At 46.3% G+C, this 21484-nt stretch overlaps 3 protein-coding genes across 4 annotated transcripts in view; 1 reads left to right on the forward strand and 2 right to left on the reverse strand.

Annotated features, from left to right (window-relative positions):
* Window positions 1-4736, reverse strand: part of ADAM9 (ADAM metallopeptidase domain 9) — a 109430-nt gene extending 104694 nt beyond the window's left edge. For both annotated transcript variants that reach the window (XM_044279046.1, XM_044279045.1), the window contains exon 1: window positions 4432-4736. In XM_044279046.1, the coding sequence (XP_044134981.1) occupies window positions 4432-4534 (103 nt within the window). In that variant the 5' untranslated portion in view covers window positions 4535-4736. The remainder of the gene's footprint in view (window positions 1-4431) is intronic.
* A 578-nt stretch (window positions 4737-5314) lies between these two features.
* Window positions 5315-14666, forward strand: TM2D2 (TM2 domain containing 2). The gene is made up of 4 exons (XM_044282982.1): window positions 5315-5545; window positions 8224-8311; window positions 10814-10929; window positions 14183-14666. Exons 1-4 carry the CDS (start codon window positions 5367-5369, stop codon window positions 14394-14396), a joined length of 597 nt encoding a protein of 198 aa, XP_044138917.1. The 5' UTR covers window positions 5315-5366; the 3' UTR covers window positions 14397-14666.
* A 2580-nt stretch (window positions 14667-17246) lies between these two features.
* Window positions 17247-21484, reverse strand: part of HTRA4 (HtrA serine peptidase 4) — a 55344-nt gene continuing 51106 nt past the window's right edge. The window contains exons 8-9 of the mRNA XM_044282983.1: window positions 20458-20553; window positions 17247-20303 (exon numbers count right to left, since the gene is read on the reverse strand). Coding sequence (XP_044138918.1) covers window positions 20138-20303; window positions 20458-20553 — 262 coding nt within the window. The 3' untranslated portion in view covers window positions 17247-20137. The remainder of the gene's footprint in view (window positions 20304-20457; window positions 20554-21484) is intronic.

Consider the following 21484-nt stretch of genomic DNA (forward strand, 5'->3'; position numbering starts at 1 on the left):
CTGCAGCAATCCCCTCCACTGTATGGGGACACGCGATCTCTACAGCAATCCCCTCCACTGTATGGGGGGACACACGGTCGCTACAGCAATCCCCTCCACTGTATGGGGAAACGCGATCTCTACAGCAATCCCCTCCACTGTATAGGGACACGAGATCTCTGCAGCAATCACCTCCACTGTATGGGGACACGAGATCTCTGCAGCAATCACCTCCACTGTATGGGGACACGAGATCTCTACAGCAATCACCTCCACTGTATGGGGACACACAATCTCTACAGCAATCACCTCCACTGTATGGGGACACGAGATCTCTGCAGCAATCACCTCCACTGTATAGGGACACGCGATCTCTACAGCAATCACCTCCACTGTATGGGGACACGAGGTCACTGCAGCAATCACCTCCACTGTATGGGGACACGAGATCTCTGCAGCAATCACCTCTACTGTATGGGGACACGAGATCTCTGCAGCAATCACCTCCACTGTATGGGGACACGAGGTCACTGCAGCAATCACCTCCACTGTATGGGGACACGAGATCTCTGCAGCAATCACCTCTACTGTATGGGGACACGAGATCTCTGCAGCAATCACCTCCACTGTATGGGGACACGAGATCTCTGCAGCAATCACCTCCACTGTATAGGGACACGCGATCTCTACAGCAATCACCTCCACTGTATGGGGACACGAGGTCACTGCAGCAATCACCTCCACTGTATGGGGACACGAGGTCACTGCAGCAATCACCTCCACTGTATGGGGACACAAGGTCACTGCAGCAATCACCTCCACTGTATGGGGACACAAGGTCACTGCAGCAATCACCTCCACTGTATGGGGACATGAGGTCACTGCAGCAATCACCTCCACTGTATGGGGACACGAGGTCACTGCAGCAATCACCTCCACTGTATGGGGACACGAGGTCACTGCAGCAATCACTTGTCCCACAGGAAATCATTATTCCTCAGCAGGAGATCCGTATGTGCACAGTACGATCTGCTGCATGAAGATTTTGGGCGCTAGCAGAACGACACGTTCGTTCATTCAGCACATGATTGCCACCATCTTTTAAACAGGCCAATTATAGGCAACCAGTGTTTCTACAAACCCTCATCCCGGATAATCGGCCGGATCATCCGTCCACGGAAAAGGACCTTTAGCCGTACTGCAGTGGTAGAGAAATTTACAAGGCCATAAAGACACGAAGCGCAGAGCAATAAACCTTTAGATGGACTGCAGTATACACCGCCAATGGGTCACTAGGTAGAAAGATACGGTAAGTGGCGTCAGATAACGGGTACAGTATACCGGACAGCAGATCTGCTCTATTCTTCCTTTTCTGTCACATTCTTAAAAATTTCTATTGCGATATACTGACACGGGCACTACCATAGCTCCAGCCTAGGTTGTCACCCGGGATATGGTGGATCTCTACCATTGCATAACGGGGTATTCTGGTTCCAGCCAATGAAGGTTATCCTTTGTACGTTTTTTCTGTGTCTCCATCACATGACCGGGAGAGATCTTTATGCGATGGGACTAAACAATGAATGGTCCTTTTCAAAGAATACAAGCAGAGATCTTGAAAACCGCGAATTGATACAGACGATACATTAGGGAATTGTATCACTTTACATTATTTTAAAAAAAAGTTCATTTCCTCGTGTGCAGGGCTCATGCACACAAATGGTTTTTTTTTCCTTTCCGTTTATTTGTGGCCCTTAGCAGAATTATTCGCTTCAATGGGTCTGCAAAAAAAAAAAAAAACGGAAATGACTCCATGTGCATTCCATTTCCATATGTCCGCATGGCTATTTCGCAAAAATAGATAGAACCTGTCCTATTATTGTATGTTTTGCAGACAAGGACAGGAATTGCTACAATGGATCCGCACAAAAGTCACACGGAAGTCATCCGTATTTCTTGCGGACCGCAAAATACGTTGGAAGATGGCTGGTTGCTATGGAAACCCAGGCGCTTTTTCTCAGACAACTGTGTCTGCTAAAATCTCATCCGCTTTTCTACGACTGTAATACAGTGCGGACGTTCTGCCTCTAAATTCTGGGCAGAAAATCCACAGCGTATTATTCCCCCCCCCCCCTCCCCCAATGTGAATAAACACTAAGATTAACAGCTGCCAGTTTCTCTCACTTTGACAACGAACGCACAGACACCTACCCAATAATTAAGGTAGGTTCACACAATGTTTTTGGCATGTGTTTCATCACAGATTCGATCCTAAAACCGGTCGAATCTGCGCCGAAACCGCCTTCTGTTGTTTTCAATGGGAGGCCGTGCAGCAGTTCATGTGGCCAAGGATTTTTACTGTATGGTTTTCCATACCGCACCGAGAACGTTTAGGTCCATTCTCGACGCGCCTACTGTAGTAAACACCTATAAAAGCCACGGTGGCAGCCAGATTACGGTTTATATGATTTAGGGGATGCTCACCGGCAACTCCGGAGCTCGGCCCACTGCAAAATTTTCTAACCCCAAGTAATACCCAATTGGCTGGCTCACAGTAATTTGCATCAACCTATCAAAAATTACACTTTCATAGAAATAGTTCACATCAACTTTTACTGACATACAAAATTTACATTTTTTTATAGACCATTAATTGCCAAAGAGAGCAAATCTAACCCTAAAATGTGCTTCAATTATATAAATGGTAAAAAGTATAAATCTGAAGGTGTCGGCCCGTTAAAGAGTAATGAGGGGGGAGTCGCAGAGAGCGACGAGGAGGAAGCAAAGCTGTTAAATATTTTTTTCTCCAATGTATTCACTGAGGAAAATAAACTGTCAGATGAAATGCAGAATGTAAAAGTGTCCTGTCTGACCCAGGAAGAAGTACAGCGGCGTCTTAATAAGATTAAAATAAACAAATCGCCAGGGCCAGATGGCATATACCTCCGTATCCTAAGGGAATTAAGTAATGTCATAGCCAGACCCTTATTTCTGATATTTACAGACTCTATACTGACAGGGAGTGTTTCACAGGATTGGCGCATGGCATATGTGGTGCCAATATTCAAAAAGGGTCAAAAAACAGAGCCTGGAAACTATAGGCCGGTAAGTTTAACATCTGTCGTGGGTAAACTGAAGGTTTTCTGAGAGATGCTATATATCAGGGATCAGTACAGAGATCTATCCCATCAGATATATATTCCCAGGACTGACTGCGACGAGGGGACATCCTCTGCGTCTGGAGGAAAGAAGGTTTGTACACAAACATAGAAGAGGATTCTTTACGGTAAGAGCAGTGAGACTATGGAACTCTCTGCCTGAGGAGGTGGTGATGGTGAGTACAATAAAGGAATTCAAGAGGGGCCTGGATGTATTTCTGGAGTGTAATAATATTACAGGCTATAACTACTAGAGAGAGATCGTTGATCCAGGGAGTTATTCTGATGTCCGATTGGAGTCGGGAAGGAATTTTTTATTCCCCTAAACTGGGGGAAATTGGCTTCTACCTCACAGTTTTTTTTTTGCCTTCCTCTGGATCAACTTGCAGGATAACAGGCCGAACTAGATGGACAGAGGGCTTTTTTCGGCCTTATGTACTATGTTACTAAACAGAGAGCGGGACAACACCATTTACAATGAAAACCCACATTAGAAACCGCCAACGTCAAAATTCATGGTGTGAACCTACTGTTACTTTCCAGCATTCACTGATAATGATGGGAAGGATGCCATCGATCACCAAACCTTATATAAGCACATGCACACGGGTCGCAATATACGTTCACCGGCTGTGTGCGCAACGTTTCACGGATGCAGAAGCATTAACTTTAATGGAGGCACGGAGAGAACCCCCACGAAAGCGCTCTGTATTGCTTTCGTGGGGTTTCTCTCCGTGCCTCCACAAGTCAAAAAAATAGAACATGCTCTATTTTTATGCAGTGTGGATGGATCGCGGACCCATTCAAGTTGAACGCCTCTGCATCCATCAGCGCCGGCCACACGGATGTTTCCCGTACATTGGGGACAGCAATTTGTGGTCTGCAATGCACGGCACAGGCAGCACACAAAGATCTGCCCCGTATCTTATTGGCTGATCATTAACCATTTCATCAATGACAACCAAAAAGAACACAAAGCTGTTTTTTTTTGGGGTTTTTTCGGATCAGTCTTTTGCGGACCACAAAATATATACAGTCATGTGCATGAGACCGTATGAGGTCACTGTGCGCCATTTCATACAAAGAGACTTAAAACTGACACCATAACCACCGCCAATGACATTTCCCCCGTAATACTCATACCTTCAGCTGTGTGAGCACAACAAGGTCAGGAAAGACGGCCATTCACTGACAGCAAACAGAGATCTTGTAAGTGATGAAGAACTGATAGACAGTAAAGATTAGAAAGTTGCACAGTGGTTAATGCCCACTAGAGCGCCGCTGGGAGGCTTACCTAGGGCCAGAGAGCAGGTGAGGAGCAGGACAATCCCAGGGTACAGGGTGGCACATTTGCCCACAGCGGCCATGGCATGTAAATGTGCAGACAGCTGATGCATAGTGCAGCACCTTCTTCTCCAGAGCTGCAATCACTGCACTGCACACGCCTAACTGAGCCTCATAGTCCACAACACGATACCAGTCTATTCTTCCAGCTGATTACCCCCCAGATACAAAGCAGCCCCCCTAAAGTTATCCCCAGTCTGTGCCCTGACTACTTAACTTCCTCTTTCGCCAGAGGAGCCCTTATGCCCCCCTCCCCGGGAGGATGATGCTAACCCCCTACGTCCCGCCTCTGCCTCACTTCTCCCATAGAAGTGCACACACTGCACCCACCCCAGCTGATCACTCCCTGACCTCAATAATCCCAGGGCGCACGCGCGGCCCGGTTTCCCTCGCCGCTGCTCATTGGCTGACTGTTTAGCCTCAACAACAGCGACACCTGGTGTTCATATCGCGAACTGCAACTCACATTATTTTCGCATTGAGCCGACATAACGGCAGCAGCCGTAATCGTTCTAAGCCAGTCAGATAAAACATAACGTGACACCGGCTTATGATACAAGAAGAAGCGCCGGTAAATGACAGTGGACGTTTTAGCCGACAGATAAAACTACACCGTTTATAGGAGTAGGTTCACTCAAAGTGTGCTGCTGAAAAATGTCTGTTTGATTTCCTATGAAGAAGCCATGTTTAAGTAGACCGCTGTGAACCGTTAGAAACGGAAAAGACTATTCCAAAATGGCGCCTCTAAAGGGGACGAATAAAAGCTTCAGACGAGGACGTATGACGTAAAAAAGCGTCAACGTTACTGTTCTGCTTTGTGATTGGTTGACGCGAGTGTTGGCGGAAGAAGCCGGTTAGAGGGTGTCAGCTCGCGTTAGCAGGAATATGGGGTGGCTGTGGCCCCCTGTGAGTTACCTGCTGCTGGGGGGCCAGGGGCTGCTCCTTACCTTCTCCCTCATCGCCACCCAGAATAGCACCAGCCCCGCCACGTCTCCTGAGCCGAGCAGCACCCCGGTCCCCGAGCCCAGAGACCCCAGAGGACCCCTCGTATTGTGCGAGTACTTGTGAGTATGCACCATTGAGCTGTGATAGCCTAGGACCCCGCACAGCTGAGGGTTTGCTGCAGTGCATTCAGTCCAGGGGATTGTCTGCACTGGGTACAGTTGTGAGAAATATTACCCTTGTAGAGCCTTTCAGCTTCTGGATGGAAAATATTTCTATTCACTGACAGCCAGCAGAGATAATAAAAAACTGACGAATTCATCCAGAAAGCGGAGCATACGTTGTACACATTTTCATTATACAGTGGTTGGTTAAAGGGGATGTCCAAGAGAGACAGCTGATCAGCCTATCCACAAGAGAAGTGTCTAATTGGTGGGGGGTCTGACCGCCGGGACCCCCACTGATCACAAGAACTGGAGTACAGTGCCCCCCATATAAAGTGGGCGGGGGTCAAGCATGTGCACTACTGCTGCTCTGTCCAAAGTCTGTGCAGCAGATAGCAGAGCGCTGTCCTTTGCTTCTCTTCAGCTCTTCCATAGACTTTGAATGGAGTACCAGAGCACATGCTTCACCTCCAACCTGTTCAAACGGGGTGGGGGGACAGCTGTGACTCCTGAGAAACTGATGGCGGAGACTACTGCCACTGTGTCAGAGAACCGCAGTGACTACCAAGGAAGTGATGTGGCTACTGATGAGGTCATGGTGGGGACCTCTGTGGTGGGGAACCATAAGGACTTCCAAGGAAGTGATGGCAGAAACTGCTGTGATTAATAATGCAGGGGTGGCGGGGGCTGCTGTGACTACCAAGGAAACTGTGGTGGGGGCTGATGTGACTGCTAACAATGGGTATGAGGGGGACTGCTCTGACTTATTAAAGGGATTGTCATTTCTGCAAACAGGATTATTCATGTAGAGAAAGTTAATACAAGACACTTACTAATGTATTGTGATTTGTCTGTATTGTCTCCTTTGCTGCCTGGATTCATTTTTCATTATACACTGCTCGTATACAAGAGTTACGACTAGTGTTGAGCGAACTTGTGTTTTAAGTTCGGCGTCTAAAGTTCTAGTTCAGGTTATCGAAGTATCCCGTTGTGGATTCTAAACTCCGTTATGGTCCATGGTAGAGGAATCCATAACGGGATACTTCGATAACCCGAACTTTAGACGCCGAACTTAAAACACAAGTTCGCTCAACACTAGTTACGACCGCTCTGCAATCCATCAGCGATGGTCATGCTTGCACACAATAGGAAAGAGCACCTGCCTCTGATGCCCGGGACCATGGGAGTGCACATAGGATGGTGCTTTTTCCTACAGTGTGCAAGCATGACCACTACTGATGGGTTGCAGGGTGGTCGTAGCCATGGAAACGAGCAGTGTATAATATGATGGAAAAATGAATCCAGCCAGCAAAGGAGGCAATATGGAGAATCACAATACATTAGTAAGGGGCTTTTGTGACTATTAGGAGGAGGGGGAGCTTACTAAGGGTAGCCAGTTTAGCAGCCTTGTTAAACCCTGGTGTTCTGCATTGTGGGAATGATTTAATTAATTTCAGCTTGCTGCATCCTAAATGCATGCCAGACTGCACTGCGTGCCAGCACCCTAAGGTAGTGGTGGGGGCTGCTGTAAATACCAAGTAAAAGGTGGCAAGTGGACTGCTGTGACTGCAAAGGAAGGGTTGGCTGGGGACTACTGTGACTACTGAGGAAGGGGTGGCGGGGGCTGCTGTGACTAGTGGGGAAGGGGTGGCTGCTGTGACTAGTGGGGAAGGGGTGGCTGCTGTGACTAGTGGGGAAGGGGTGGCTGCTGTGACTGGTGGGGAAGGGGTGGCTGCTGTGACTAGTGGGGAAGGGGTGGCTGCTGTGACTAGTGGGGAAGGGGTGGCTGCTGTGACTAGTGGGGAAGGGGTGGCTGCTGTGACTAGTGGGGAAGGGGTGGCTGCTGTGACTAGTGGGGAAGGGGTGGCTGCTGTGACTAGTGGGGAAGGGGTGGCGGGGGGCTGCTGTGACTAGTGGGGAAGGGGTGGCGGGGGGCTGCTGTGACTAGTGGGGAAGGGGTGGCGGGGGGCTGCTGTGACTAGCGGGGAAGGGGTGGCGGGGGGCTGCTGTGACTAGCGAGGAAGGGGTGGCGGGGGGCTGCTGTGACTATCGAGGAAGGGGTGGCGGGGGGCTGCTGTGACTAGTGAGGAAGGGGTGGCGGGGGGCTGCTGTGACTAGTGAGGAAGGGGTGGCGGGGGGCTGCTGTGACTAGTGAGGAAGGGGTGCAACAGCACTCTGCAAACATTGAATATATGAGTGAACTAATGTGCTTACTATATTAAATGAATATGAGATACGTAGCAAATATATTTTGAGCATAATCACTTGTGCCCATCCACCACAGCAAGGTTACCTCTTCTGGATGCGTACCTACTCTGTATGATACTTCCTTCTGTGCCGATAGGCCTCTAATGAATTCCTGCAGAGCTGGCTCCACTTGTATACTGCACTGATTAAAAACAACCAGTGGGAAAGATGGGTTTATAAGAAGTGCACCACCGTGGAGAAGAGCACCACTGACATGTGAGGCCAGACGTGCACACCCTTGGTTGCAGTACAATGACTAGCCGTTCTGATTTTCTTCCATTTTCCCTAGTTGCTCCGTGGACCCTGCAGCCGCCTACTAATCCTCACTAAGATTAACAGAAAGTGACTTAATTCTCAGCAATCTTCACGTTCTTATTTCTGTTTCTCAGGCCAGAAGAGTTTATAGACTGCGATGATCCAGTAGACTACACTGGGAACGTGACCAGCCAGCTAGACCCAGACTTTGGCTGCACCAAGGTACTTACTGCTGGGGCTATAATAGAAAGGGGAACCCATTATAATACATTGGGCGAGATTTATCAAAGTGGTGTGAAGGAAAAATTGGTTTAGTTGCCCATAGCAGCCAATCAGATTCCACCTTTCATTTTCCACAAGAGCTCTGCAACATAAATTTGACATCCTGCTGCAACAGCCAAGATTGGAGCTAGTTCCGATACCGGCTGTTTAACCCCTTAGATGTCGCGATCAGAAGCAACTGCAGCATCTAAAAGGTTTACAGAGGGAGGGGACTCCCTCCCAACCCCATCAACCCCGCTGCTGAAGGCCGTACAGAAGCCTATCAGGCCTAGTGTCACTGTAAAACTGACAGGTACAATACACTGCAGTAGTGAACTATTGCAGTGTGTTGTACCAACAATCAGACCATTGTATGTTTAAGTCCGTTAAAAATAAAACATTTTAAAAGTCAAAAGTTCTAATAAAAAAAGTTTTTCCCCCCTTATCCAGTCTTTATTAATTGACAAGGAAAGGAAAAAAATAACATAATTGGTATCTCTGCATCCATAGCGACCTGATTTACCAAAAAAATAAACACATTAATTCATACCAATTCAAATCGCAAAGAGGGCGCGCACCGCTTTCATTTTTTTCATTACAGGCCACGCCTCTAACTCCCCCCAAAGCAAAATAACCGACTTTATCACAACTGCAGCAGCCGGGGATCTGTTAGGTGAGTATTAGTCCCTTTATTTATTTTTTACAGCGTGTGGAGCGCCTGAGACAATTTCTCACATTTCAATATCCAATTAAATATTAACACATAAATGATCAGATTATAGATATTTTAAGGTCCAACTTGAACCAAAATAATGAAGTTCTGGTCTAATATACAGGTAGGAACTATACGGACACTTCAGTAAGGAGCAATTTAGTAAATTTATTTATGCAGGTTTATACATTAATTCCCCAGGTCAAAAAGTGGGACATTTAAGCATCAAAGAGGGACATGGGTCAAAAAGAGGGACTGTCCCTCCAAAACAGGGACACTTGGGAGGCATGTTAACTATCGCACACTGTGAACACTCTAAACAAAAAAAAATATGAAAAAACAGTGACTGAATAGCTGTTTCTGGTCAAATCGCCTTCCAAAAAAGGGTATAAAAAAGATCCAAAAAATCATATGTACCCCAAAATGATACCAATAAAAACTGCTGCCCGTCCTGCACAAACCCTCACACAGCTTGGTCGACAAAAATAAAATAAAAAAGTCTTAGATATGTCTATGCAAAGTAAATTTTTTTTTAAATTAAAATTTTATGATGCAAAAGTAGTAAAACCTGGAAAAAAAACTTTATAAATTTGTTATCGTCATATTCGTATTCTGGTCCGACCTTCTGATGTGATGTGGTGTCCTAATAGTTCTGAAGTTGAGTGAGTCGGCTCGAGGTCAAGGCGCGCTTGCCGTCTCCCGTCTCTCTTCCTGCTCACTGCTGCTGTCCATGGCAGCTGATCGGCAGGGGTGTCGGGTGTCGGAGAACCCGTTTAAGCTAACACTACATATTATTAACTTTCATGTCACTATTGTATGAAATTCTGTGAAATACCTCTGGGGTCCAAATGCTCACTGCATCCCTATATTAATTCCTGGAGTGGTGCAGTTTCTAAAATTGGGTCTTTTGGGGGGGGTTGTTTTGGTACCTCATTGCCTCTGCAAACCTGAAATGGTGCCTGCCGAGTGTCAGACCCCCGCAGATCTGAACTTGGTGACCTTAATATACGCAAGTGATCCTCTAGGAGCAATGAGGACCTTGCCGTTATTCTGCAGCGCCCTCTGCACATTGATTGACAGGGCCGGGAAGGGGTATTCACTTTCATCTGTTGGATAAGTTAAAAGCGTCCTGAAGGCCAAAATTGGCTGTGTCTAGGGGTTGTCTGGACTACAGATATTAATGGTCTGTCCTCAGGGATAGATCATCAATATCAGATAGGTGGGGGTCCAACACCAAGCACCCCTACCGATCAACTGTTTCGAGAAGCCATGGTGTCAGAAACTACAGTGTATGGAGCTGAAGCAGAAGGCTTTGTACACCGTGCAGTTTCCAGCGCCACTGTACCGCAGCTCAGATCCTGCACCTCGACATGGCCATCGCACCATACACAATGTGGTTTAGAGCGCCGCTGTACTGCAGCTCAGCCTCCGCACCATACACAGTGTGTTTTCCAGTGCTGCTGTACTGCAGCTCAGCTCCCATTCACTTAAATGGTAGCTGATCTGTAGCACCCCGACATGGCCAATAGACCATACATAGTGTAATTTCCAGCGCCTCGGTTGTCCATTGGTGGGGGGTGCCGGTTATCAGACCCTCAGCAATCTGATATTGATAGGTCATCACTATCTGCAGCCCAGAGAAAGGCTGAAGGATCTGGCTCTTGATAAGTCGGACTATATTCATGGCCAGTGTGTTACATTTGACAGAACTGTGTATATAATCATTAATGCTTCCCTTTTCTCCTTCACAGTTTGGGGGACAGGCGTATGCTGAGGTTAATCACACAAAAGTATGGTGCCGAGCGTTGCCTGGCATTGAGTGCGATGGACCCCCTACCTTCCAACGTGGGAACAAGCCTTGCATCAAGTATGTGACTTCACACTGTTCAATGTGCCATTCCTATTATTCTACCTGGAAATGTACGAATTCATTAAGGACTGAGCATTCCCAAGTTTCAGACAGAATATGGACACACCTTATTCACAAGGAGAATACTAACTCCCCGCTGTCAGTTTATTTATACATTTCCAGGGGGACTAACAACTCAGCATTCTAAGAAAATGTGCTCCAGAATTATTGCATGTGGAATTCAAATCAGGAGAGATGATGATGAGTCCTTTTTAAAGGAGACAATTGGGCATAGGCTCGTCCTTCTAATTCAGGGGTCGGCGGCTACTGTGAGACTACAACTCCAAGCATTCATATTTGATTGGCTGTTCTTCTAACTATTGTAGGAGTGAATGGAGGATTCTGGGAGTTGCAGAACAGCTGGAAGTTGCTGACCCCTCTTGATTCATACCAGCTGAATGACTGAGCAAAAGTTTTAAAGGGGTTATCCCATTACAGCAATGTATGCCCTATCGCAGGATAAGTGTCTGATTGGTGGGGGTCCAACCGCAAGGGCCCCCGCCAGTCACGAGTACGGAGGCCATGATCCCCCGTTTGAATATAGCAGCGGACACACATACCTGTGCACTCGGCCATCTCCAGCTGCCCCATAGAGTTGAAAGGAGTGACAGAGCTCATGCATGTCCATCGCTCCTCCAGAACAGAGGAATACGGGCCCCCATTCTCGTGATTTGACCCACAATGGTTAGGGGATAAGTTGTAATGGAACAACCTCTTGATTGGTAGTAGTATAACCTGGGGCCTCAATCAGTCAGCAGATCAAAGGGGCCACAGTCAAGCTGGAATGTCATCCCCCTCCCCTTATTGCAGTGCCTGACACAGCACCCCTCTCACCATGTGACTGTTTCTGGTATTGCAGCTGAGCCCCATGAATATAAACAGGAAAGGGACCGCCGTGATCTCATCAGTGTTAGTCCCCTTGTCACAGCTTAGGTTTTTGTTACAATGTAATAGTGTAATCGGCTCTGTGCTAAATGCAGCAGCACAAATCTCTCTCTCTCTTAGGCCTCAAGCACAAAACCATATTTTTTCTGCATTTTTTTTTTGCAGATTGGATGCGGACCCGATCATTTCAATGTGTTCTGTCTGCGTCCACATGTCCGTCCAGCAAAAAAATAGAACATGTCCTATTTTTGCCTGTTTTACGTATTTTTACAATGAGGCCCGCAGAAATTGTGAGATGCACACGGCCGCTATCTGTGTTTTGCATATCCGTGATTTGCAGACTGCAAAATACATACGGTTGTGTGCACAAGGCCTAAAGCCTGTATTACACAGCCTGACGTGGCAGACAATTGTCCGGAGGGAAGTGTTCCCTGCCGGCAATCGCCTGATATTAAATGTAGTGATCTCCTCCGCAGCATGGGGAGGAGTGATCTCTATTCCAGCGCTCGCCCCCATGCTGTATAGTGGTTTGCTGGCAGTAGCTCATGATTGGACACCACGATCTGCCGTCTGCAAACGATAATTTTTTAACATGTCAAAAGATTTGGATTGCCCGATGATCAAACGTTTGCGTGTTCATCGGGCAATCGGCGGCTGTATTACACTGCCAGATGATCGCTAGTGAGCGTTACTACGAGCGAAAAATCGGGCAGTGTAATATAGGCTTTACCCTGGACTCCTGGCTGATTTGACCAGGTCAGGATGTTAAATGATTACATCAGCAACTCTCTTCTATGCTCTTTCTACTATAGAAATTCCCACCAGGCACTCGCATTCTCCATGATATGGGTCTTTATTCTTTTTGCATAGGGGGGCACTATTACATTTAGTGATAGCAAAGTATCCATCCTAGTCAGGACAGCTTCTAAATGAGCTCGAAAAGGTCTCTGCCCTTCCTCTGACATGCTTCACAGTTTAACCAGTGCCATATGTTATACCAATGGTACATTTACATGTAGAAAGGGACACTAGGCCTATAAATGAGATGGCCTGTATCACCTCCTGGTCTTGAGTGCATTCTGGCTATGAAACGGTCACAGTAAAATCGAAGGTTAACCCATCCTTGATGTTTCCGTGTGAGGGACAACGTCACAGACAAACGACGATGATTGGAAGAATGCCAACATGGCTGGAAATATTGCAGTTGTCCCTCTATACAAGGAGAGTTTGAGGTTTTGCCGCAGACTGGTAAGTATTCAAATGTTCACCAAGGAGCCTGGTCTGTAGGAGACATCCATGAGACATCATGTTGGTGAACTCCAAGCACAAAGATAGGCACTGGGAAAGAGAAAAGGCCCTCGTTCATGTCCAGGATGGTAGCTACGCTCTTCTTTTGAGGGTTTCCATTCATTTTAATGGCACAGCCTGGATGAATAGCAATTAAATACAGTATATTTAATAATTGAAAAAAGTTCTTTGAGGCCACGTTGAGTTCTTAAATGTGTACACTGAGAACGGAGCGGGGAAGGTGGTGGTCGGAGGACCACGGGTTTCCCCAGGTCCGGCCACCACCGAGTGCTCTCCCCAGTACTGAATGGGAGCGCACCGCACTTGCGCGGCTACCGCTCCCATTCATTTCTAAGGGGCCAAAAAGCTATTTTCGACAGAAATGAATTCAGGGCGGTTGTGCCCTCTATTAATTTTTATGGGGCCGCCGATAATAGCTGAGCGCTGGCTCAACAATTTCCGTTGGCCCCTTAGAAATGAATGGGAGCAAGTGCGGTGCACTCCTATTCAGTACAATGGGGAGAGCACTTGGTGGTGGGCAGACCCGGGGAAACCTGGGGTCCTCCGGCCACCACCTTCCCCGCTCTGTTCTCAGTGTAGGTGCGGGTATGCATTTCCTAGCGATATGCCCCCATTGTCTCAGATGGGAATACCCCTTTAACGAGGTTATCTGGTATAGAAAACCAATCAATACACTTTTTTGTGTGGCTATAAAGCATGTTTCCCACAATGCTTCGGCATGTTCAGCCGTTACCCTGAGCACATTGATCAGAACTGTGTAATACTTTTTTCTACCTGCGGGGGCACTGTAGGAATTATAATCACTTGCTGCCTATGCTTGATCTCTGATGGTCTCTGCAGCTGGACACACTGTGATCAGTTTTTTATCAAGAAAACGAAAATATTGGACAATCCCTTTAATTGCCAATTACCTAAGCAAAAGTTAATTGGTGTTATTTGACCTATCCTCGTCTGTGTGCATTGAGATGTCATTCTAGGAAGCTTGTGTTTCTATTAATGTCCTTTTGTCTTTTCACAGATACACAGGTCATTATTTCATTACCACCTTGCTCTACTCCTTCTTCCTCGGCTGCTTTGGGGTCGATCGCTTCTGCCTAGGACACACCGGCACAGCTGTGGGTAAACTCCTCACCTTGGGAGGTTTGGGCATCTGGTGGTTTGTAGATCTCATTCTGCTCATCACCGGAGGGTTAATGCCAAGTGACAACAGCAATTGGTGCACCATCTATTGACAGTGTTCCTTTAAGGAGGACGTTAATACATTGCAGCCATAGGCTGTCTCTGGGGCTCGTCCTCTCACAGGGTGGACAGGAGTCGCATCACCTCAGATGCACTCTTATGTATATTTTTCACATTCTGACTATACAAAGGAATAAGTCCATCCTTGGACCGAAGACCGTACTGAAGCTTTGCCGCATTCAGCCTGATTTGTAATATAAAATGCTGTAAATACGTTATAAATTCTGACACCATGTAACTATAATAAAATAACTACCACTGTAGCCCCCTGTGTGCTCTGAATGGTAGGGAGATAGCGGGCCCTGAACAGACCCATGCATAGTCACAACAAAAACTGTGTCTCAAATAATCACTGAATTCAATATCTCTTCTTGCTGTCAGTGAGTGGAAATGTTGTTTGCATCCTGAAGCTAAAAACATAACAGGCCTAATGCTTGTCACAGCCGAGCGATGTCTACAAAGCTTTGTTCAGACAGGATACCGCTAAGTCATCTGGATCCGTTCCACTTCTGCATGTACTTCTGTCCACTGGGTACAATTGTAGCAGATTCTCAGCTGTGAAAAGTAATGGGTCTGTGTGGCTTTTCTTCAAGGACAGGAACAATCATGAAGCAGATGGGTCTCCTTCTCAAACTCCATTCACATCTGGTTTGCATTAAAAACTGTGACGGATTGCAGGAATAGTCGCATGGCTGACGGCGCCGATATACCCATTGACTTATGGGGCCTTCCAGGGGGTCCATCATCGTTTCTGTTGTTTCGGCAAGAAGAATATTGGGTTTCTGGCAAAAGATTTTTCTCCTGCACACACGTGCACACGTGTATCTGCCACACGTGACGATGCCATAAAGCAGGGGTACTCAACTGGTGGACAGAATCCGGACCGCAGATGCCAGCTGTCCTGGTCCCTGTGTGTCCGGATTTAAACCATATACAATTGAATGCAATGATGAAGCAGGAAGCCGTCAGCTCTTCACCATTCCCCTACCATTGGTGCTTCAGCTCAGGAAAGCACGGTGAAGGGAGAAGACCTCATCGGGGAAACGTAAGATAGGTGAATATTCAAATTGGAGGAAATAAGGGACATCACTCTGTAGGGGCCACTTAAGGGAACAGCAAAGTGTTTGACGGACACTTAAAGGGCATCACTCCGTGAAGGGGCATGTGAAGGAGTTCTCCAGGGCTTTAATTAAATTCTGATAGCAGGGCTTCCTTCCACAGAATATCAGAAAGATGGAATTTAGTTAAAAGGGTATTCCCATCTGAGACAATGGGGGCATATTGCTAGGATATGCCCCATTGTCTGATAGGTGTGGGTCCCACTGCTGGGACCTTCACCTACACCAAGAACGTTTCCCTGGGTACGGCCACCACCAAGCGCTCTTCTCATAGTGCGACGCCACTCCCATTCATTTCTATCGGGCCGACAGGTATAGCTGAGCCAGCACTCGGCTATATTTGGCGGCCCCATAGAAATTAATGGATGGCGCATGCAATGTGCACCCTCCACAACTTTTGGGGCTCTGTTCTCAGTGTAGGTGTGGGTCCCAGTGAGAAAACCCCTTTAAAGCCCTAGAGAACCCCTTTAAAGGGATATCATACTATATGAGGGGCACTTCAAGTGTTGGGCCCAAATGGGACATTGATGGCATATCCTAGCAATATATCACCAATGTCAGATGGGTGAAGGAGAGCTCAGTTTATCACTTTGGAAGTTCTGAAAATAGCCAAGCAAGCACGCTCCCATAGCAGTGAATGGACAGTGCACCGCAAAAGTATGGCCACCTCCCCATTCACCACTAGGGGAGTGCTGGAAACAACTGAGCTCAGCTATTTTCTTAGCTCCCATAATGGTGGCTGAATGTTGGCCGCACATGCGAGGCTGCTCTCTGTTCACTTAAGGGGTGATATGCCATTAATGTCCCGGATGGGCCAACCCCATTAAGGGGGTATCATACTGTGTGTGGAGCACCAAAGGATCATTCTGATGTGAGCAGGGCACTTAAGGGCATCATTACTGTCTGAGGAGAGGCTATCACTATTATGGGTTAGCACTAGGGGGCATTCTTACTCTCTGGGGAGACACCATGGGGATGGAGTGGGGTTAAAGGAGTGACTTATTGTAAAATGCTATGCACCACTGCTGTTGTCTATCCTTACATTTTTCCCCTCTGACCTTCACCTGCTGGAAGACCCAGGTATGTGGTCCTTTACAAATAGTACTTGAGTGCCCCTGCCGTACAGGGTTCCTGAGGTTAATCCAAAACTAAACTTTAACAGGCCTCTTCTGAGTGGCTGGACCCACAGTGGGTTCATACTTACCTGGTGCCCGTCTCTGGGTTCTGGCTGCATCGCTCTATGGCCGCCTTCACAGGTTCCGGGTCTCTGTGAATCTACAACCTGTTGAGCGGCGTCACTTGACTGCTGCAGCCTGTCACTGGCCGCAGCGGGGACCTGTAATCTGTGCAGTACATGACCCAGTGATGTCCCACATGGGTGACAGGTCACCGCTGAAGTGCCATGACGCCCGTCAATGGGATGTTGCTTCCCAGAGACCCGGGACCTGAGAAGGCAGCCATTGAGCGGAGACCAGATAAGTACGAACCCCACTGTGGGTCCAGCCACTCAGAAGAGGTCTTTTAAAGTTTAGTGTTGGATAGACCCTTTAAAGAGGACCTGTCACCTCTCCTTTTAATAGCTACATGCAGTGGGGTCCAGATAAGTGAAGAGGTCTTTTAGTTTACTGTTGGATAACACCTTTAAAATATAAGATATTGACAGACGAAGCCATTTTCTTTTTGAATATTGAATGAGCAGCCATTACGTGTAAAAGGTAAGTGTACGTAACAAACCATTGTATTAGTAAAATGTAATCACATCATAATACAGGCGCGTTAAACATAGTATATATAATGTAAGTATAAAGTCAACATATTGAAATAAGTGTAAACTTATAACTCAAATGCTACACATTTTGTTTTTACATATTTAGGATAAAACTGCATAGCTGAAGAATATGATAGAGGAGATATAATATGGTGTTGATAGATGCACGTTTTTTAGTACAGGGAAAAAGACTTGTTTTACCTACGTGATGAGAAACTGCATTATGTACCTTAAAGGGGTTGTCTTGTTTTGAAAGTCCATTTTCTAAATTCACTCTTAATGAATGTTGGTTTCTGTTCAGGACTCTTCTCCATTAGTCAGAGTGTAGTATGGCTACAAAGGTCGGTTCTCACCCTGGAGGACCCAACACGCCTGCGCATTGCATGGACTTCCCATGGAATTCAATAATAAAGCCTATGTAATACTCAATTTCCCCTGCAGGGGCACTGCAGGAAGGTTGAGCATTCTCTTATTTGAGTATTTGGTAACCCAGAGCTGTATTTAAAATTCTTCAGGTAGCTTTTGGAACCTGTCAACAGAATGTCGACAGACACACTGTTGCTTTGTGTGTGTGATATAGCTGTATATAAACTGTCAAATGTGTGTTGAATTAGGGTACCCATGCAAAATTGCATTTCAAAGGGACATTTTTCCAAATTTATTTCACCCTGGGCAGAGCTTACAGTAATTTTCAGAGCGATGTGAAACATTCTGTAGATAATTAAAACTTAAGGGGTGTGGAGCCGGACACGTTATTTGTCATGGAGATAACAGCCACTACTTGCTATGATGTAGAAACAATACTGTGACCATAAACACAGGAGCGGGAGCTTTACATTCATCAAAACTTGTCATGGTAACCCCCCCCCCCCCCAAAGGGCCAGTTTTGTGTTATATAGCATACCCTTCCCCCCCACAAAATTTTTAGGTTACAAATTTACCCTTGCATTTTAGACAAGGCAATTGGGCCCCATCTACCACACCCATAGACTACCATTGTTCTTTATATGGACTTGTGATGGCCGAATAAAAATATCCATCACACGTTCTGTTTTTCGTGTGCATGTAGCCTTCCTCTACCATCTTAAAACCGCTGTCTCCTATATAATAGTAATTATGGTCACTGCAGATACGGGGGGTGGTTCCTGACTCCATATCCTTACATTGAGCTTTTCCCCGCTGGCTATCCAGGTTATATACATGCGGAGTACTCCTTAAATGCCTCTTACCCAATCGTATATGACCCAGTTACCCAGGAACCTTGCTGAAGAATCTGTTTTGCAGATAGTGGAATGAGGGGATGAGTCGGAGCATGCTGACATTTTTCTGTCGTAGGGAAGCACACCAGAGCGTAGCGTGAAACATGACCCCCCACAGGCTTGTTTTATCGTGCGCACCGCCATGTGCTATGATCCAAGCTTACTATGTAGATCGGCGTGAGTATATGGACCGGTATGTATTTGGAATAAACTAGTAAGATAATGCAATGTGTATTAGGCCTTCAGTATGTGCATTGCTAGCTCAATTGCATCAATCCCCATAATTGTGTTATTCTATATATATTTTCAAGACCGAGACGTGGTAACTTCTGTATATTAAGCTATTTTACACAGCTTATATAATACATTGCAGTTATTGGGGGGGGGTGGTCTGATTTTGAAAACCCATTTTCCAAAATCCAATTAGGTTGTACACTGTTGTATTATAGAAGCATGGCTGCTTTCTTCTAGAAGCAGCGTCACACTTGTCCATTGGTTGTGTCCGGTATGTGAATGGGGTGAGCGGCAATACCACACACAGCCTGTGGATAGGTGTGGCACTGTCTTTTTTTATTTTTTAAAGAAACCAACATTTTTCAAATCCTGTACAACCCCTGCAATAGATGGGTGTACCTCATTGAGAATCTCCAGCTGGACAACTCAGCATACCTGTACATAACAAGGAGAGCCCATTGATTTCAGTGGTCACCATGTAATACTAAATTTCTCCTGTAGTGGCGCTGTAGGATAGTTGATTACTTGCTGCCAGGTTCCTATGCAGATTACAGCCAGGGGTTCCCTGTGCTTGCGGGACATCCTATGATCTTTGTATTTTTTAGTGGGGTGGGGGGGGGGGGGGACCTTTCCAACAACAGTGGACAACCCAGTTAAAGAGAATTCTTAATGAATTAAAATATTGTTTCCAAAGTCCATAGGTATAATCTTCTATGGTCAACGTTTTGCTTTCTTCATATGTCTGCTTGGATCGTCTGTCCTCTGATGGGCTTTGTTTGAGGGATTTCCAGTCCATTGGTTGTTACTGAATTGGAGATTGAACAAAAGCATAGTATACAGGATATATACAGGGGTGGATTGGCCATAGACCCTTCAGGGAAATTTCCACGTGGGCCGATGCCCAGAGGGCCACTAGCCCTCTTGATGGCCACAGGTCAGGTACGTAATGATCTGATGCTCAACATCCCCATGTGCCCTCCTGAACTCAACTGTATTACTGTCCTCATGATGGTGATACAGTTGAATACTGTGGTTGGGGTGGCAGTTGGGTCAATTTGGACCCACCTACAACATGGGGCCACTTTTAAGGTTTTTTTCCAGGGCCACTTTAAGTTCCCAATCCACCCCTGGATATATACATAATATATATATATATATTGGTGTAATATTTGTGCCTATGGGATAATGATCCTCCCCTACAGCCAGTGGGTGTTTAGAGCAAGGACGTTGCCATAAAATGGAAACTCAAAACTGGAGCCGACTGGGGATATCCAAGCATAAATTTCTGTTCCGCGAGGCACTGTGAGGAGATGGGATATCTTACTGACGGATTAGAACATCTGTCCGTTGTGGTTTTAGCCCATCTCTTCCGGTACTATGTTAAGGATGATATCTTCATTGCCCCGTCGTACCACAATGGATAGCGTTTCACTGATCTTCACGGCTTCGCTCACGTCTTCTGTGGTGCTCACTGTTCTCCCATTAATGCTGATGATGACATCATGGTCCTTCATACCAGCACTGCAGGGAACAATGATAAGCAGAGAGAAATATAATATTTTACATATATATTCACTGCAAATTGCCTTGCCACCCATGGGTGTCAGTAGCCAGACCTACGGCGATCAGCTTTTGATGTGCTCCCTGGTGTTCAATGCAATCAATGGTCTCTTACCTTGCGGCTGCAGTTCCTGGGATGACCTCAAACACGTACACTCCTGCGTTAACATCAGGGAAATCTTTATCTCTCATCTTGAGTTCACGGATAAGACTGCAAAATTATAGAATATTTTCCTTCAATTTCAATCACTGTAATCATTTCCTTCATAAGCTATGAATTAAATCTTATTTGCACCTCTTAGGCCTCTTTCACACGGCCGTCATGTTTTTTGCCCGGATAAGAGGCGGGAAAATGCGCGATTTTTCTGCGCGAGTGCAAAACATTGTAATGCGTTTTGCACTCGCGTGAGAAAAATCGGCATGTTTGGTACCCAAACCCGAATTTTTTCACAGAGGTTCGGGTTTGGGTTAGGTGCTGGGTAGATTGTATTATTTAACCATGTTATAAGGGAAAAGAATAGCATTCTTAATACAGAATGCATAGTACAATAGCGCTGGAGGGGTTAAATTTTTTTATAACTCACCTTAATCCACTTGCACGTGCAGTCCGGCTTCTCTTCTGTCTTCTTTTTTGCTGTGTGCAGGAAAAGGGCCTGTGGTGATGTCACTCCGGTCGTCACATGGTCCATCACATGATCCATCTGCATGGTAAAAGATCATGTGATGACCGGAGTGACGTCACCACAGGTCCTTTTCCTGCACACAGCAAAAAAGAAGACAGAAGAGAAGCCGGGCTGCACGAGCAAGTGGATTAAGGTGAGTTAAATTATTTTTTTTAACCCCTCCAGCGCTATTTTACTATGCATTCTGTATTCAGAATGCTATTATTTTCCCTTATAACCATGTTATAAGGGAAAATAATAACGATCGGGTCCCCATCCCGATCGTCTCCTAGCAACCGTGCGTGAAAATCGCACCGCATCCGCACTTGCTTGCGAATTTCACTCAGCCCCATTCACTTCTATGGGGCCTGCGTTGCGTGATAAACGCACAACATAGAGCATACTGCGATTTTCACACAACTCATAAGTGATGCTTGAAAATCACCGCTCATCTGCACAGCCCCATAGAACTGAATGGGT

The sequence above is a fragment of the Bufo gargarizans genome, chromosome 2, assembly GCF_014858855.1.
Source record: "Bufo gargarizans isolate SCDJY-AF-19 chromosome 2, ASM1485885v1, whole genome shotgun sequence".
Lineage (NCBI taxonomy): Eukaryota > Metazoa > Chordata > Amphibia > Anura > Bufonidae > Bufo > Bufo gargarizans.

Coding starts and splice junctions, on each gene's coding strand:
- TM2D2 (XM_044282982.1), top strand. CDS start 5,367: ATGGGGTGGCTGTGGCCCCCTGTGAGTTACCTGCTGCTGGGGGGCCAG. Junction 5,546..8,223: donor CTCGTATTGTGCGAGTACTT/GTGAGTATGCAC, acceptor TCTGTTTCTCAG/GCCAGAAGAGTTTATAGACT. Junction 10,930..14,182: donor GGGAACAAGCCTTGCATCAA/GTATGTGACTTC, acceptor GTCTTTTCACAG/ATACACAGGTCATTATTTCA.